This window comes from Lynx rufus, unplaced genomic scaffold (genome assembly GCF_022079265.1).
Source record: "Lynx rufus isolate CCGP_SWC_20201006 ecotype Redwood Valley unplaced genomic scaffold, mLynRuf1.p SCAF_8, whole genome shotgun sequence".
Taxonomy (NCBI): domain Eukaryota; kingdom Metazoa; phylum Chordata; class Mammalia; order Carnivora; family Felidae; genus Lynx; species Lynx rufus.
This window is the reverse complement of record NW_025814896.1, coordinates 49,763,531-49,780,167: the sequence shown is the minus strand read 5'-3', so window position 1 is coordinate 49,780,167 and position 16,637 is coordinate 49,763,531. Positions and strand designations below refer to the sequence as shown.

At 52.1% G+C, this 16,637-nt stretch overlaps 1 protein-coding gene across 5 annotated transcripts; it reads right to left on the bottom strand.

Annotated features, from left to right (window-relative positions):
• Positions 1-364: 364 nt before the first annotated feature.
• On the bottom strand, positions 365-13,043 carry CST7 (cystatin F). Of its 5 annotated transcripts, none has more exons than XM_047068314.1 (5): positions 12,872-13,043; positions 3,261-3,454; positions 1,777-1,857; positions 1,475-1,591; positions 365-897 (listed from the first exon to the last, which is right to left on the bottom strand). In XM_047068314.1, the coding sequence occupies exons 1-5, from the start codon at positions 12,939-12,941 to the stop codon at positions 820-822; spliced, it is 540 nt and encodes a 179-aa protein (XP_046924270.1). In that variant the 5' UTR covers positions 12,942-13,043; the 3' UTR covers positions 365-819. The 5 variants fall into 5 exon arrangements, with proteins under 5 accessions (XP_046924270.1, XP_046924269.1, XP_046924267.1 ...); XM_047068313.1 differs by having other exon boundaries at positions 3,261-3,433; positions 12,872-13,003; XM_047068311.1 differs by lacking the exon at positions 12,872-13,043 and adding an exon at positions 12,573-12,847 and having other exon boundaries at positions 3,261-3,433.
• Between the last annotated feature and the right edge of the window lie 3,594 nt (positions 13,044-16,637).

Genomic DNA, 16,637 nt, shown 5'->3' with positions numbered 1-16,637 from the left:
GGCAGTGGTCCCAGCACTCTGCCTCACCCCACCTGCCCAGGTGCTGCTGTGTGCATGCTGAGCCTCAGAGGCAGTGGAGAGAACTTGGGTGTATGGCTCCCTGTCAGAAGAATACCCAGCTGGAGGGTAAGTGCCCTCCAAAGTCGGGTGCTTTCTGTCCTGCCAGTTCATGATGTAGATATATGCTGGCCTGTTTTGGCTGCTTTGGTCTTCAGTATATTTTAGCTAGCAGTGAGTGGCTGGAAAAGCCTCCAAGGGGCTTTATGGAAGTCACTTATACTCATTAGACCACTAAGAGGGGCACCCCTCACAACACCTCACTTTCCTAACTGTCCCTTTAAAGATGCTTTGAGATGGTCAGTTCTTTATTCCTATTTATTCATGACTTTATTCATCCATGAAAGGCCAAAGATGCTTAATAGCAGACTTGGGTCCTCTGCCCAGTGCTGTAACAGTTATTCAGTCAGAAGGATGGATCTCTGGGCTTTTCATTGGTGAGCGTGGGACCACAGGGTAATTGGGCTTGCTCAGGGATCCAGAACCTGAAAAATTCCCACCAGAGGACTCGCTCCTGTGTGTCCAGACCCCAAATCTGTCTGGGACACAGCATTAGTAAAATGAAGTTTAGAAAAAAATGTGAAATAATCTAGCCAGGGGTAGTATCTTTTTCTTCCACTCCGGCTACTTTGCAGTGAACCTGTGAGCACTTCTGCTCACTGCTGAGCTCCTATAGAAGGTCCAAGGGTCCGTGACAGCCAGGACAGGGCTGTGACTGAGCACAGTAAACAGCACAGGTGCAGTCTTGCTGTGAGGTGGAAGTCACTGACAGTGGAGGACGGGCACCTCGAACCTCTGGAGCCAGGGGATGACCCAAACTTCAGAGTAGCAACTGAAAGTCTGAAACAAAGAAGAATCCTCCTGAGAATCTTCCTGGGGCAGAGGCCGCCCTCCCGACATGCTCCACAGAGGTTAAGTTCTGGTGCTGCTGCCTGTGGGCTATGCATGTGCACACATACCTGTGTGTGTGTGCATTTTCCTTATTAAGCTCTCCCCCTGCCCCAAGTTGTTTTGAAGAATTTCACATCTACAAAGAAGTTGAAAGAGTGATTCAAGAATATATACTTCTTTCATTTGCAAATTGAATTTTGCCACATTTGCTCTCTCCCTGCATGTATATGTGTGTCTATAATTTCTGAACTGTTTGAAAACTCTTTTTGCTGTAACTACCCCTGTCCCCAAGTTCGTGGTGTTTATTTCCTGGAGGTATGTCCCTCCGGGAGGAGGAAGTGTGGGGTGGGCAGGTTGAGGTGCTCTCTTGGGAGTCTCATCTGTGTGTTCTCCTGGGTCTGTGAGTGAGATTTGGAACTTTGCAGGCAGAGAGGTGATGAAGGGGGTGTTTCCCAAAGTCCTGGGGAGTGGGTAGGGGCTGGGACAGCAGTGAGTGCGTGTAACGAGGTGAGACCCCTTTGATTACCCGTTGTAAGGTGTGGTTGGTCTGGAAGTCACAGTTGTCTAGACTAGGGTGCTGGGTCTTCTTGCAAGAAGTTCTGCCAATCTCCATGTCCAGCATGTACTTCAGACCCTTCACAATCTAAGGGGGAAACAGGCCACATCTGTGTTACTTGGCCACACCAGCAGGAGGCATGGAGACAGGGAGGAGAGAAGCCTGGACGTGACCCCTGGAAAGGGGCTGAGGGTGTGCAGGCCTATCTGGGACTCACCAGAGAGCTCTGGGAGGGACACTGCCGCCTGGACCCCAGAACCCTCCCTTCTTACCCATTCATGTTGGTCCTGCTCATGGCACCAGTTCTTGGTCCCCAGGTGAGACTGCGGCTCTGTGTCCAAGACATTTCCTTCCTGCCCAGAACTCTCCATCAGCAGGGATGGGCCCTGTGCCCGTGAAGGCGAAGTGATGCCCCCTCCACGCCCAACACTCACCTGCAGCCTGTGCTGACCTGCTGGTTAGTCCCTGCCCTGCATGCCAGCAGTGGTTAATTTTTTCCCAGTTTCAAAATAAATCTCCACTTGCATGTGGCAGCAACCTGGATCATCTCCTTGTTTGTGGTCTCTCAATAAAGCCTCAGCCCCACTAAGAACCAGGTGAAATAAAGTCCCCAATGTCACCAAGGGATAACCTCCCAACCACCAGCTCCTGTAGGCCCTCGAGCACCAGCAGGAGCACCACGAGCTTATGGTGTTCCCGCAGGAGGTGAGAGCCAGGCTTGAGAAGATCCCACAGCCCCTTGAGGGGAGTCCCTGCAGAGCTAACACTTTGGCTATTTCCATGGGACAGCTTTTCAAAGCCCACTGTACACCAGACTGCCTTTCTACAACACACTTTCTGATCATAAAAATATGCTGCTCTTTAACAAGTTTGCAGTTTTGGGGCACCTGGGTGGCTCAGTCAGTTGAGCATCCAACTTGGGTTCAGGTCACGATCTCATGGTTTGTGAATTAAAGCCCCACATCAAGCACTCTGCTGTCAGCCTGGAGCCTGCTTGGTATTCTCTGTCCCTCTGTCTCTCTGCCCCTACCCCACTTATGCTTTCTCTCAAAAATAAAGAAGTTTGCAATTTTCAAAACGTATAAAGATGATAAGAATTTCCAATAATCTTGTCACACAGGGGTACCATTATTAGTATGTGTAAAAACTGTTAGAGTAGGACCACCTCACCACCTTTCCTTGGGGTTTGTGTGTGGGTAAGGGGCAGTGGTTTGGGCAAAGCTCTGTGAGTGAAAGAACATGGCCCAAATGGAGAATGGCAAGATGTCCTATGGGGCTGCTGCGGGGGCGAGACAGGGCAGGGGCTCTGATGGGTGGTGCAAGTGTGTGCACTCTGCAGGAGCAATGCTTTCCTCGCTTTGGTTCCTGTGGGGTGGCTTTCCACTTCTTCCCACTACCACCACCCCCCACTCCCACCCAGCAGCCTTCAGCACGCCCAGTGCCAGTTGCCCCGTTCCACCCCTGCCCTCCTTGGTTTAGCTCCAATGTGCTGTGGGCCACAACCTGATGGCTCCACCCAGAAGCATGCTTTCGTAAGAGGTGGCTCAGGGCCTTTTGGCTGTGCCCTGGGTGACTCTGGCTTTGGCTGCTCATGGGCTGTTTGTGTGGCTGCTGCTCTCAGCCTCCTGGCCTGCCTGGGTCTGTGTTCTTGATGGATGGGTACTAGGTGGGCCAGCCCCTGGTAAGACAGGAGTCACTGCAGCCTGGCCTCTTAGGGATGTCCTTAATGGGCTGTTGGTGAGACCCAGACCCTCACCTGGACCAGGGCTCTGCTGATGTGGGACTCCTTGAACAAGAAGATGTCATTTGTACAGTTGTTGAACCTTTCAACGCTGTGTCTGGCCGCTTTGAGGACTGCTGAGTCATTGGGGTTTATTGTTTTAGGAAATCCTGGTTTCACATCTGAGTTAAGGGTCTGGGCACAAAAATCTGAAAGAGAGAAGCACAGAACTAGACAAGAACATTACTGTTAGCAGGGTCCTCAGGCCAGTGTTGCACCTCATACCTTGGTTCTCCTGTCTGCTCCCAGTGTGGCCTCCAGCCATCTACCTACCCCCTCAACCAGCCACCCCACACCCCACAGGGCATTTATCATGCGTCCCCATGGTTGTCCCTACTCAGAGCTGAGGACCAGGAGCAGTGAGTGGTCTGGTGATGAATAAAATATAGTCCTGTCTCTCTGTGCCTGCCCATACAGCCTCCTTCAGAACCCAGGTTCCTAATGCATTAAAGAAAACCGAAACATGTCTCCAGGTGGCAGAGCCTTTGGGCAGGATGCAGCCCCAGGGGTTAGAAGAATCACCCCAGTTGGCCTTTGAGGCCACCACCATCTGGCCCCAGCTCCTCAGCTTGTCCCCAAGAAGTGGACCATGGGGAAGTGCCCAAAGGCCTGTCCTACTTTCTCACTTGTGGTTACACTCCTGTACCCTGCCTCAGTGACTCTTGTCAGAATCTGCCCAGCTTCCAGGCTCTGGGTTGGCCTCCCCAGGGGCCCCAGCTCCCGGCAGCAGCATAGCACCCAGTACCCCTCACGTTCTGCCTCCTTCTGTGCTGTTCTGGATACAAGTCTGAGGATGGGGGTCAGGCCTGGGCGACGTTCCCACCCAGCTCCACTGCAGAGCTGGTGTATGGTGGAGGGAGGGATGGCTGGCTTGCTTTCATCCTTCCATGCTCTTCCTATTCCACAGAGGCCCATATTTGGATAAAAGATGGGATAAACAACATGAGGGGCTTCTCCCCCAGCAGCTGGGTCCCTCAGTGCTTGACAGAGCCTGGCAGAACTAGGGACCCCCACACCCCTTCCCTGCTCTCCACATCCTCTGCTTTCAGCTCCCACAGAAGCATAGCCAGGCCACACTCTGAAGAAGGACCCGACTTTATTTATTTGTCCAGCTCACTCACCGGCCCTTCTGGAGCCCTCCTCATCCCGCAGGCTCAGGGGGTGCAGAATCTATGTTCACTGGAGCTCACATTCCGTAAATAAACAGGCAAGACAAACACTAGAGAAGCAGGCAGGTGAAGCAAGGCAGGAGCTGTGCAGGGGTCTGTCCACAGGAGATGCAGGATCAGGCTGTGCCATCTGCACAAATCTGTACAGAGAGCCCGGGGGCAAGCTGTGGGCCAGGAGGGCAGAGGAGTCTGAGGGCCCAGGACCCCAGCATGGCTGAAGCAAGGAGGGCATGTAGAGAAGGGCTGAGAGCCGAGGCATGGGTGTGTGCCAATTCGGGTTACAAACTAGAAAACACGAATATATTGGGTGCCCGGGTGGCTCAGTTGGTTGAGCATCTGATTCTTGATTTTGGTTCAGGTCATGATTTCACAGTTTTGTGAGTTCAAGTCCTACATCTGGCTCTGTGCTGACAGTGTAGAGCCTGCTTTAGATTCTCTGTCCCCCTCTATCTCTGCCCCTTACCCACTCATGCTCTGTCCAAATAAATAAATAAACTTAAAAAAAAAAAAAAAGCCCCACAGGTTCTGTATCACAACAAGCCAATGGTGGCCTTTTCTGGTTGGTGGCTCATCTCATGGTGAATTTAGGTTTCTCTGTTTGTCAGTTTTTCTACAGCATTTGTCAATTTTTCTACAGTGGACAACTGGTGTATTAAAATAAAAAGTCAGGGGCACCTGGGTGGCTCAGTCAGTTAAGCATCCAACTTTGGCTCAGGTCATGATCTCATGGTTTGTGAGTTCGAGCCCCGCGTTGGGCTCTGTGCTGACAGACAGCTCAGAGCCTGGAGCCTGCTTCGGATTTTGTGTCTCCCTCCCTCTCTATCCCTCCCCGACTAGTGCTCTGTCTCTCTGTCTCTCAAAAATAAATAAATGTAAAAAATAATAATAAAAAAATTTTTTTAAATAAAAAGTCAAAAGTTTGGAGGGAAAAGTCTAAATAAACTGGTGGGAGGGAGAATGGGAAGAGGATTTTACATTCGTAAACTGCTTTACTAAGACTTTCTCCCAGAGTTCCCTGAAATATTAGCATGCCAGAGATGATCCTGAGCTGAGTGGTTTTATTTCATTAACTAAATTAAACAGATTGTGACAATCAGCTCCTCAGTAGCATGGCCACATTTCAGGTGCTCAGTAGCTATACGTGGTTGTGGCTGTGGGTACAGATAGGGACATGGTGTCCTGAGCTGCTCTGAGACTTTGCTTCCCTCTACTGTGACCTTGGGGAGCACCTGTGGTGCAGGCGGCTATGTTCAGTCGGGGGAGGCCTGAGTTTAGCACCAGGCAGAGGTGCCGAAACAGCAGGAAGTGGAGACTCAGGATGTGTGGGTAGCAGCAGCACTAACCAAGCTTCCGGGCTGAGCATATGTAAGGTGGAGAGATTAGTCCTGACCTGTCCCCAGCCCACCCCAGCCCACCCCATCCCCTCCTGAGAGACAAAGTCTGGCTCAGGTCGGAGACACTCAAGTGTATTTGGGTTGAGGAAGATAATGGTGACAAGGCATGCAGGCCTTCAGGGAGTCAAGATACTTGCTGGTTCCCTGGGTTGTCAAGAAATCTCAACTTGAGGGGAGGAAGTGGCAGTGTAAGTTCAACAGAGCTTTAATAGAAGCTCTGGGAGCTTCTAGAATGGAAGCTGCATTGGGATGTTCCACTGGGGACAAGGAGTCCCCCACCCATGGGGACTGACAGAAGGGGGCTGAGGGAAATGCCTGTTACCTTGTATGGGAGTGGGGGTAGGGGTTAGATAGAGCCAGTGGGCTGGCTGGGCCTAGGAAGTGCTGAGCAGGATGGTGCCTTGTGTGCTGTGCCCCTGCTATGGCACAAGACCCCCTTGTGCACATAGTGCCTTGTATGCTGTACACCTCCTTGTGTACATGAGACCCCTGCCAAGTGTGAGAACCAGGACAGGTGGGATGGGAGGTGGGCACTGGCTGGTTGCTCTCTCCTCCCCTGTGTGAGTAGTACAATGGAAGGAGGACTGGCATGGGAAGGTACAGGTCTGTGTGTTCTGTGGCCCTGGGCTTCCTGCTGTCTGGGGAGGGCCAGCACTGCTTGACCAAGCAGGGCCCTGCCTGGCAGATGGATCTTCCCCAGCTGGTTCCTTGGGCCAAAGGCGAAACATCAAGACTAAGCTCATGATACCTCTGCAAGGCTCCCAAAGCTTTAGCAGCCCGAAGGACCTGGCCCTCTGTCCCCTGTGAAAACAGCATACTGCTGGTGCCCTTACCAACACAGGGTTATGGCCATCTGCTGGCCTCAGTTTCCCTCACAGCTTTGTCCCTTACAACACTGGGATTCTCTTGCAGGAATCCAGTACTCGCAGGACAGTCTTTGGTTAAAGTCTCTGAAGATGGAAACAAGGAAAACTACTTGTGATCCTTGAGCACCAGCAGCTCGGCTGGTTGGGCTGGGTCAGGCCCTGGAACCTGCATTTCCCCAGCTTCCCACGTGGTTGTGACTCAGGTGGTGTTACTGGGGGGGCCTCCTGGCCCCTGCACACAAACATGCTAACGTGAGGAGGGAGGGGCTGGGCCCAGGGCCTGCTCCTCTAGCACCTGTGCCTGTTGACCACAGGAAGTGTAGCATGATCTTTAGTTTAAACAAAAAACCATTTTGATAGCTTCATTTCTGCTCATCAATGTAGTCTAGATGGCAGAGAAAGAATGAAACCACGTTGGTACAAGGATTGAAGCTCTAATGTTATTCCTGCTCTCAGAGATTAGAGGACCACCCCCCCCCCCCTTGCTATGGATCAATATGACTTCTATTTTTTGCTTTGTATAAATTACATTTATTGCTTTTTCGGATTATAAGCTTATGTATTTTTTGGTGGGACATTCAAAAAATACAGAAGAATATAAGAACAAAATTAGAAGTCACTCATGATCTCAAAGGTAACCACTGCTAATGTTTTTTTAAATAAAACGTATTAAATTTAATTTTCCTTGAATTTAACAGGATTAAAAAATGAAGTGAAAATAGGTGCGGCCTAACCTTAGATAAGTGTCCTGTTCAAACATGTGATGTTGGTTCCTGAGCAATTTCAGTAATGTTACAAAAAGTTTAGGGAAAACACTGAAGTTGGTTTATTTTTATTTAACCACATTTCCTAAAATGTAGGCTTCAAGTCAGTAAAACTTCATCAGCACAGTTGTCTGAACGGTTTTTAATTAAAAAAAAAAAGTTGAAAAGTCAAATCTATTTTTAGGATCCTTCAAGAGAAATCAACAGGGAAAGGCTTTTCATGGAGAATCAATGTCCCAAAGAGGCAGTGGTCCTTCAGAGAAGAACAGGAGCCACCACGTGGGTTCTGAGCAAGAGATGACAGGGCAGGCTGGGTGGCCTGGGCCAGGGGTGAGCCCCTCCCACACGAAGGGGGCCCTGGGCTGTCGTCAGGGATGGGGCATCTGGGTGTGTGCTGTGCAGCTGAAGTCTGGGGAGCAGGAGAGCCAAAACTGTTCTTTTCTTGTCAGAACCAAGGGCAGCATGTGTCCCCATTCCACCCAGGAGAGACTAAGGCCCCAGAGGAGTGCAGAGTGGGTTTAAATCAGCTTCAAATAATTATAAAGACCAAACATTTTTTTTTTTTTCTCATCCAAGAAGTATTTCTTGTAGGTGCTACACTACAGGTAACGCCAAATGACTCAGAGCCTGGGGAGCCCACAGTCCTGGAGGGGAGGTTGGAAGGGGAGGTGCGCAGGCCGGGAGGCTCCCAGGAAGCTGACACTGGGCAAGAAGAGAGCCCTGGGGGGAGGGGGTGGAGGCTGGCAGATGGGAGGCCACTGAAAAAACTGTGGAGGTGACCCAGGTGAAGAGGACAAGGCTGTGCTAAGACAGGACTGACAGGGCAGCTGGAGGCTGGGGGGCGGGGGCAGCAAGCAAAGGTTGATCCAGGATTCAGACCGGGGGCATGGTGATGGCCTGGGTGACAATAGAAAGAGCAATGGGCAGAGGAGCAGTTTTGTGAGGAGAAATGAGAAATTCTGCATGGAGCTGCACTGTGCTGCCCCTGCCCAGGCAGGTGGGCCTTCCCTAGGGAGTGCAGTCCCAGATTCTGCATCACAGCCTGAATGGTTCTGATGCCAGCTGGGGAGTGAGTGGGGGGCACGCCCAGAAGGGCACAAAGCCTGGGGGAACAGCAAAGATGAAGGTGGGCAGATGTCCCTTGTGGGGCCTGGCCAGGGTGGACAAGTATGAAAGGAGGGCATGCAGGCTCTGCCAGAGCAGCCCCGGGAGCAGGATGCCCAGGGACCCTTCCTGCTCTCAGGAGAGGAATAACTGTAGCTGATCTTGAAGAAAATGACTCAAGAGACTAGGCAAGACACCAGGGCACAGGGGGACCTGGGGGCAGATGAGGGAGACAGCAGGCTGTGCTGGGCTGAGTGGGGGACTGAGGTCTGCCCCCAGCATGCACAGTTGTTACAGCACCCGGGACTGAGCACTCGGGGTGCAGATGCAAGATGCTAAAGTTAGAGGGCTGCTTATCTGAGGCTGCTGTAGCCTCCTTCCAGGGGCCGTGCACTCAGCAGGCCCAGGACAGTGGGCACTGCAGCAGAACCTGTGGGTAGGAATCAGCTAGGGGGCAGCCGGGGATCCCACAGTCTCCACAGCTGCTTGGGGCCTGTCCCAGGGGATCTCCCCGTGTCGTCTTCCATAAACCACCCCTCCTCATTGTTCAACACCCAGAGGAGTCTAAAAGTCTCCTCTCCCTCTGATCAGAATGGGAGGCAGAGCTTCAAGGAAATGTTTTGCTATTCCTTGCTTAAAAATGTAACTTTCCATATAAATCCCAAATGATTCCTACTCCCAACATCCTGTCCTGTTCTCCATCTGTCTCCACACCCTTTCCTTCAGAGGTATGACACTGACCCCTGTTTGTGTGCCAGGCTCTGCAGGCCACCCCAAGGTGCTCTCCGAGCACCTCCTCTCTAAGGGGAGTACTGCACGTACAGGCCCCAGAACACCTAAGAATTTAAATGAAATCCACAATTGGACAGATGATGCCAGAGCTTGGGGACACTGCCAGGATGTTACCTGCTGCAACAGTTGACTGTTCCTACACAGAGTAAAGAGGAGTAATCTGCCTTGGAATTACCACCAAATTTACAAGCAATGTCTGTAAGAGACATGGGGCAAAGACTTCCTCACCAAGAACAGCTGGTAAAATAATCCAGTAGCAAATGCTTTTGGTAGATGTTCCTTAATTTACTTTTCTGAAAAACTAAGATGTGTTGGACACATGTCCTGTAGGAAGGCAGTAGAACCCAGGATGCTGGCCATGTGTCCAAGTACTGAAGCTGTTTGGAAGCCTAGACCCTTTGGAGAGAGCTGTGGTCCCCTCCGGTCTGCCCTGCCCCACCCTGATTGCTACTTTGGGGGTCCCAGTTATGAGGGGGGGGCTAGTTCCTGCAAGTGGAAGGAAAAGGGGGTGCTCTGGGGAGGCTGGGGTTCCCCATCACCTTTCTCTTTCAGGAGTGTTCTACTGGAGGTGGAGGGAACCCCAGCTTGTGAAACTATCCCTGAGAAGGGAACCAGGGTGCCCAAGAGCCAAATGCTGACAGTCCCTGCAGATGCCTCTTCCCCTGTCACCTGGGGTGGTTTCCTCTGTGCAGCTGCTTGGACACATCCACGCTGGGCTTTCCCCAACAGCATCTCTGAGCCCTTGTTGTGGGTCAGGTGTTGAGACCCCTGGGGAGGAGGCCCTATAGGTTCCTGCTCCTAGAGCTTACAGTCTGGAAGGCTATGCTTAAGAACTTGGGTGGTGGGTGGTGAATGTTAGGCTCATGGGTACTGGGGTCCACTGGGGTAGGGTACTGCCCCTACCTGGAGATGTCACCCTGAGCCCCATATCCGTGTGCTCTTCTTGTAAGACACAAAAATTCAGTAAGTCTGGGTCATTGCCATGAATTCCATGGGGCTGCACCCACCCAGCTGTGTTCAGGGGGCTCTCAGTTAAGGATAGGCCCATCCTTTTGAGGCTACATATGGTAAGTCCCTGATTTAACCCACTGACGCATGCTCAGAATTTGAATCCCAGCTATGCCTCTCAGGCTGTGAAGCCTTGGGCAAGTTGCCTACCCCTTTCTGAGCCTCTGTATCCTTCTCTGTAAAATAGGGATGTTAATGGCACTGGCCTCACAGAGCAGTGATGAGAAGACAGGAGCCAGTACACATGAAGCTTTATGGACAAATGACATGCAATAGTGTAATGATTATCAAATATCAAATATGCAATATGGCTACAGCAGGGGTCTCTGAGGGTAAACAGGTGACCCCCATGGGCCCAGATGCAGCCTATAGCAGTTCTCAGGGCCCCTTCCCAGGATGCAGGGGAATGTGAACCTTGCTGCTGGTGGTCTCTGGGTGTGGCAGATGTACCTAGCCCTTGCTACTGGTAACAAGAACTCATGTCATCTTACAGGTGGAAGGAGTGGTGGCTGCTGGTCTCTGGGGCCTCTGCTCTGGCAGCCCTGTAAATGGGAAGATGGGCCATTGCAAGTTTGGCTAGGGGCAGGGGAGGGAGGCAGAGTATGACATGGCAGCCCAGTGGAGCCTCCCAGAGAGATAACAGATGGGCTAAGGACAATGATGCAGCAATTTCCCAAGTCCTGAAGGGATCAGAGAGGGAAGCTGCCATGGGGCTCTGCATTTCTGTCAGTGCAGTTTAGTGTCTGTGTGTGGGGAAGTCATATACCCAAATGGCACCATCATCAGGGGCCCTGTCATACTCTACTCCCCCATGGGAAGGCTCTGGAATCTGTTCTCAGAGGAGGGAAGGGAAAGGCTGTCAGCCATGGAGGCAGAGTTGGGGCTGGGCTGAGTTCCTGTCTCTGTCCATCCACCAGACAGAGGGGCCTCCAAGCCCCTCTTTCTGAGGTTCTTGCTAGGCCTTCATCTGTCAAATGAAGGAAGCACCAGAAGGGATTACATCAGAGGGGTGGGGGTGGGGGAAGCTATCAGCATGGCAGAGACATGGCAGAGACTCAGAGCAGGGATGTGGGTGGGTGGCTCCCAAGCACCCCAGACCCAGTGAGAGTGCTTTCCATGGGCCCCCACAGTCAGGACTCTCCAAGGTGATGCAGTTATTTACCCATCTCATGGATGGTGACACTGAGGCTTAGGGAGGCTAGGCTGCAGGTTCCACAGCTAGTAGGTTTGGGGAGTCTATGGTGCCCCAAGGCTCTCTGCTTGTGAGTGTGGGCTCTGGACTTTCCAGATGCTGCTCAGTGACAGAGAGTAGGTCTCACAGCAGAGGGCTGCTGCTGTGGTAGAGCCCATCTCCCCTACCTCCCAAGGGGACAGGCGGCTCTGGTGTGGGCATGGATTGGAGAGGGTTTGGTCCAGCAGTAAGCAGCAGCAGAGGGAGCACCTGCCAGCAAGAGGCCACTAGTAGTTGGCCAGTGCCACCTGTCTCTGGATTTCCCACTCAATCCTGTTCCTGTCCCTGCTTTGTTCAGTGAGGAAACAGAGGCAAGCAGAGGAACGTGGCAAAACAATTGACAATGAGTGTGAATAATGAAATCCCAGTATAGTTAAGACGGCAGGCTCCACATCTCTCCAGCAGACCCTTCACTAAGGTTTTGAGAAGGAATGTGCTGAACATCCAGTTTCTTCCCCTGATGTCCCCTCCTGGGATGGGCACTAAGTAGGGGGCACAGGAAGACAGTGGCATCCCGGGGAGAAGGGGGGTCTCCTAACCATGAGAGCTAAGAAGGAGGGTTGGGGAGAGAGAGGAAGCAGGGTGTCCTGTCCCTGATGTCCCCAAATGCAGCACCCACCTGAGACAATCCAGAGGTCAGAGGCAGTGTCACCATGAGGGCATGTGAGGCCTCCACCATATAAGTTAAAGGAGGTGGAGTGGGGGCCCTTTAAGTCCCCACCAGTGACCCTGGCCTATGATTCCAGTGATGGGAGGGCATCGCCTGCTTCTCCGTGCTCCAGTGAGGACAGGTGCTCACTGGCTGTGTAGCTTGGGCAAGTCACCCAGTCTCCTGCCTCAGCTGCCAGGAGCACAGCAGCGACTCCCTCCCTCCCCTTCTCCCCCAGCGCTGGACCGGCAGGAAGTATTTGATATTCAGTCTCCCGGGAGCCAAGTCGAAGGACAGCAGCAGGAACTAACCATTGGACATTCCGGGGCTAGGTCCCCGTGGAGGAGCCACAGGAAAGCTTCCCTCGGGCAGACGGTTCTCAGGCCCCCGGTCTCTGGAGGGGCAGAAAACAAAGGACGCTTCCCTGCCCGCCCCCTCCCCCCGCCCGCCCCAGGCAGTTCCCTGGGGCTCAGCAACATGACTTGGGCAACCTGGCTGGAAGCTCATGGCGCACCCAGCCGCCGTCGGGCAATTTCGGGACCTCGCCACGGGGACGACCAGAGCCCTGGAGCCCTAACACGAAGTGGCCCAGGGGAGACCCTGTCCTTACCTCGCGAAGGGCGCCCGGTGGTGCTCAAGACCAGGCAGCAGAAGGCGAGCAGCTCCCGGGCTCGCCGCATGGCTGCCTGTGTGGAGAGCGGTGCGCACTGGGGGAGTCGGTGCCCAGTGCTAGAGAGCAGGGGGAGCCCCGCCCTGCAAACCGCCCCCAGGCCGGGTGGGGGGGGGGGGCTGCCTGCCTCCGGCTGGGGCGGCGCGGGGCGGTGATGGTTTCTTGCTGAATCATTTTGACTAGAAGCTCCTCACCTCCACATCTTTGGGCTACCAAGTCAACCGCTTCCTTTACAAAAGTTTCCAAACCGATTATTTGCAAGGGGAGGAGGAAGAGAAATGAGAAGCTGTGAACAAAACCTTCGTGATTTTTCTACCTTCAGAACACACATGGAAGAGAACGCATTAAAAAGATAACGGGGGCGCCTGGGTGGCTGCGTTGGTTAAGCCGCGGACCCTGTTTGGCTCAGGTCATATCTCACGGTTCCTGAGTTGGAGCCCCAAGGCTCTGTACTGACAGTGCGGAGCCAGTTTGAGATTCTCTCTCTCTCCCTCTCTCTCTCTGCCCCTCCCCCAGTTGTGTTCTCTCTCTCTCTCTCTCTCTCTCTCTCTCTCTCTCTCAAATAAACTAAAAAAATAATAACAGGGATTTTCAGAAGCAGAATGATCTGAGTTTCCTTTTCAAAAGAAGACACTTCTTAGGCCCAAGATTCCAGCGTTCTGAGTGGCCCCTTGCAGGAGACCACCCTCCTGTTGGTGTCAGTGGGCATCTCCTCCTAGGAAGTGGGCAGGAAAATGGGGTGCAGACTGCAGTTTCAGAGAATGAACATCACCAGGAAACATGCTCCCTTTGGGTTATTACTGCACCTGGAAATGAGCAGACAGCAGTGTTTGCTGGTTAAGTGTATGATTACTTCCCAACTTTGGCTCCACACTGGCAAAGAAGAAGGAAGAACAGAATCTGACCCAAGAGGTTTCCCTTTACATTCCCAGCCCAGCAGTTAGAGTGGGAGTTTTGCAGCCACACAGCCTGAATTTGTTTGAATTCAGCTCTGCCTCTTAACAGCTGGGGACCTTAGGTGAGGAACAGCCTCTCTGTGCCTCAGTTTCCCCCTGATGGTTGTGGTGAGGGTTTGGGGACTTCCTCAGTATAAATGCTCAGGGCTGGGCTAGAGCACATTGTATGGTCTTAGCTTTGGGGTGGTTCGTACAACCCCCCAGACTTTAGGACTGCCCTACAAGGAGGAAGAAGATGCCTGAGCCTTCCTCAGATGGCTCCTGCTGGGTCATACTGACTTTCAAGTAGGAGATCAGACAAGCCGTATCAACTCTTGGGGCCTCCTGGGTCCCTGGCTACCCAGATTTATCAGGAGGACTGTTATTAGCAAAGCTCATTTGGCACAGAGTGTAGATGGTAGATGGTGGCATTCAATAAGGGCCCCCGCTTTCTGCTGGGTCTGCTGTGTCAGTCGTGGACACTCACCCTCTGGCTGTCAGTGGCCACGACACAAGGGCTCCAAGGTGGTGTCTCCTTGCCAGGCTCTGTGCCCTGATCATGTGTGCCAGGTTTGGTATTCATCCTCAGCAGGGGGCTGGGCTGCAGGAGAGGTGGGTGTCATGGCATTGGTGTCTGTGCCCATGGACACAATTGGCAGCCTCAAGGCAATTCAAACACATTGAATTTTACTGCAGAGGGTGCATCTTGGCACAGACGGTGTGAACTTCCGGGCAGCCCTGCTCTCAGGGTGCTTTTGGCTTGTTTCCTCCACTGTCCCTCCCTTTGCAAGTTTGCAAGAAAAATCCAATGGCATGGCTCTAGTTATTGGATTCATTACCTATTACTGCATAGCAAACAACTACAAACTTAGCAGATTGAAACACATGTTTATTGTCTCAGTAATTGCGGGTCAGGATCTGGCACAGCTTAGCTGGGTTCTCTGCTTCAGGGCTTCACCAGGCTACAATTCAGGTGTTGACTGGGACTGAGTCCCATTTAAGGGCGCAACTGGAGAAGGATCCCCTTTCAAGCTCATGTGCTTGTTGGCCATCCTCAGTTCCTAGCCACGTGGGCCTTCCCAACATGGCCACTGGCTTCCTTAAAGCCAGCAAGGGAGGGAGAATGTCCTAAAAAATGACTTCAGGCTCTCTGAGCCTTGAGAGTCTCATGTGCACAAAGGGCACAAGCTGGGCTTTTTGTGGTTTGTGAGGGTCCAATCTTAGCAAGTGTGAAGGCAGCCCCCCAAGGCCTGTTGACTCATCTGGAGACAAATGGCAATGAAACATGCACCTCACAGAATCCATGGGAGGGTAAACGGGACAATGTGTGTTGGGCACTTGCAAGGTTGTAAAAGCTTCATCCGTTGAAAAACATGGTAAAGGTTTGTTTGTCCATAGCTTCCAGACCAGTGGCCTTCTCCCTAGTCTCTGGGAGGTCAGCTGATCTGGAGCTATGGAGGGCAGGGGTGCCAGGTGGAGACAGAAAAGGTCTGAGGCTACCTAGGGTTGGTGTGTTGACTGGATGGAAATAATCAGAAGAGCTGATGTTTGTTGATCACCTCCTGGATGCACAATAGCAAATTGGCTCAGTTAATTGTTATCATAACTCTTTAAGATGGGTATCAGTGTTCCCACTTTGCAAATGAGAAAACTGAGCTTCAGGGAGGGAAGTCACTTGCCTAGGGTCACACAGCTTGCTTATTCTAGGGCTGGGCTTGATCCTAGCTCTGAAGCTCAGCCTGAGGTCTGGACTGTGAAGATCAATAAAGGAAACCTCACTAAAGTGGGGTGGAGAGGCTAGAAGGGGGAGCCCTACCACTAAACACCAATTACAGGAAGAGTTGTCAATTACAGACCCCAACAGAAGAGTCCCCAACAGGAAAAAATCATCAATCGCAGATCCTAATAGGGAAAAGATGTACATTGCATCTCCTGCAAGAAATCTACTACTTCTGCAACTCTGCTAATGAGAAACCGTCATCACCCTGAATTCTTGCTTCTATCCAATACACATTGGTTTCAAATAACCACTTCCAATTTCCTCCTTCTTCTCCATTAAATAATGTTCCTCTGCTTTGCTGGACTTGCCTATGGTTTTGCAGGAGTGTGCCTGTCCCAAGTTGCAGTTCTCTGCTATTCCTGGATAAACCCATTTTTGCTGTTAAAATAAGTGACTGTTTTATTTTTAAGCTTAGCAGGACTTTCCACAATGCTCTTTCCAGCAGAGGAGGCTGCTTGCAGATTCACCTGCTCAGCAACACAGCGATATTACACTGAGTTCTGGGAATGTTCTGGAGTCCTGGCATCCTAGAAGACAGTTGAAGGCCACAGCCTTGTCCAGAAGGGAAGAGCCTGGCAGGCCCCTTTGGGATACTTTCAAGATCTGACATTTGATGTTCCTTTGCACATCTGTTGTTTCTATAGAGGAGAGAATGAGTGTAGGGTCAGAAGACCAGTTTGGGTTGATTCTGGGCTTGGAGTTTTGTGCTCTGTGACCTGAGCATGTGCATTTAATCTCAGGAAAGGTGACCTTCTGTTCTTGTACCCAACATCCTCTGTCAGTCCATGGCCCTCACTGCAGGGGCTGGGAGTCTGGGAGGCCCAGTCTCATGGAGGAGAGGCTGAAGGTGAGGGGGATGCAGAGGCCTGGGGGTGAGCAGTGAGGGGGCAGGGGAGTCTCCATGATGCAAGCCAGGATCCTGGGAGGACAGACCTGACTCCAGAGTGGAGCTCTGAGAGGCTGGATGAAGCCTGACTGGCTTCATGGCTGA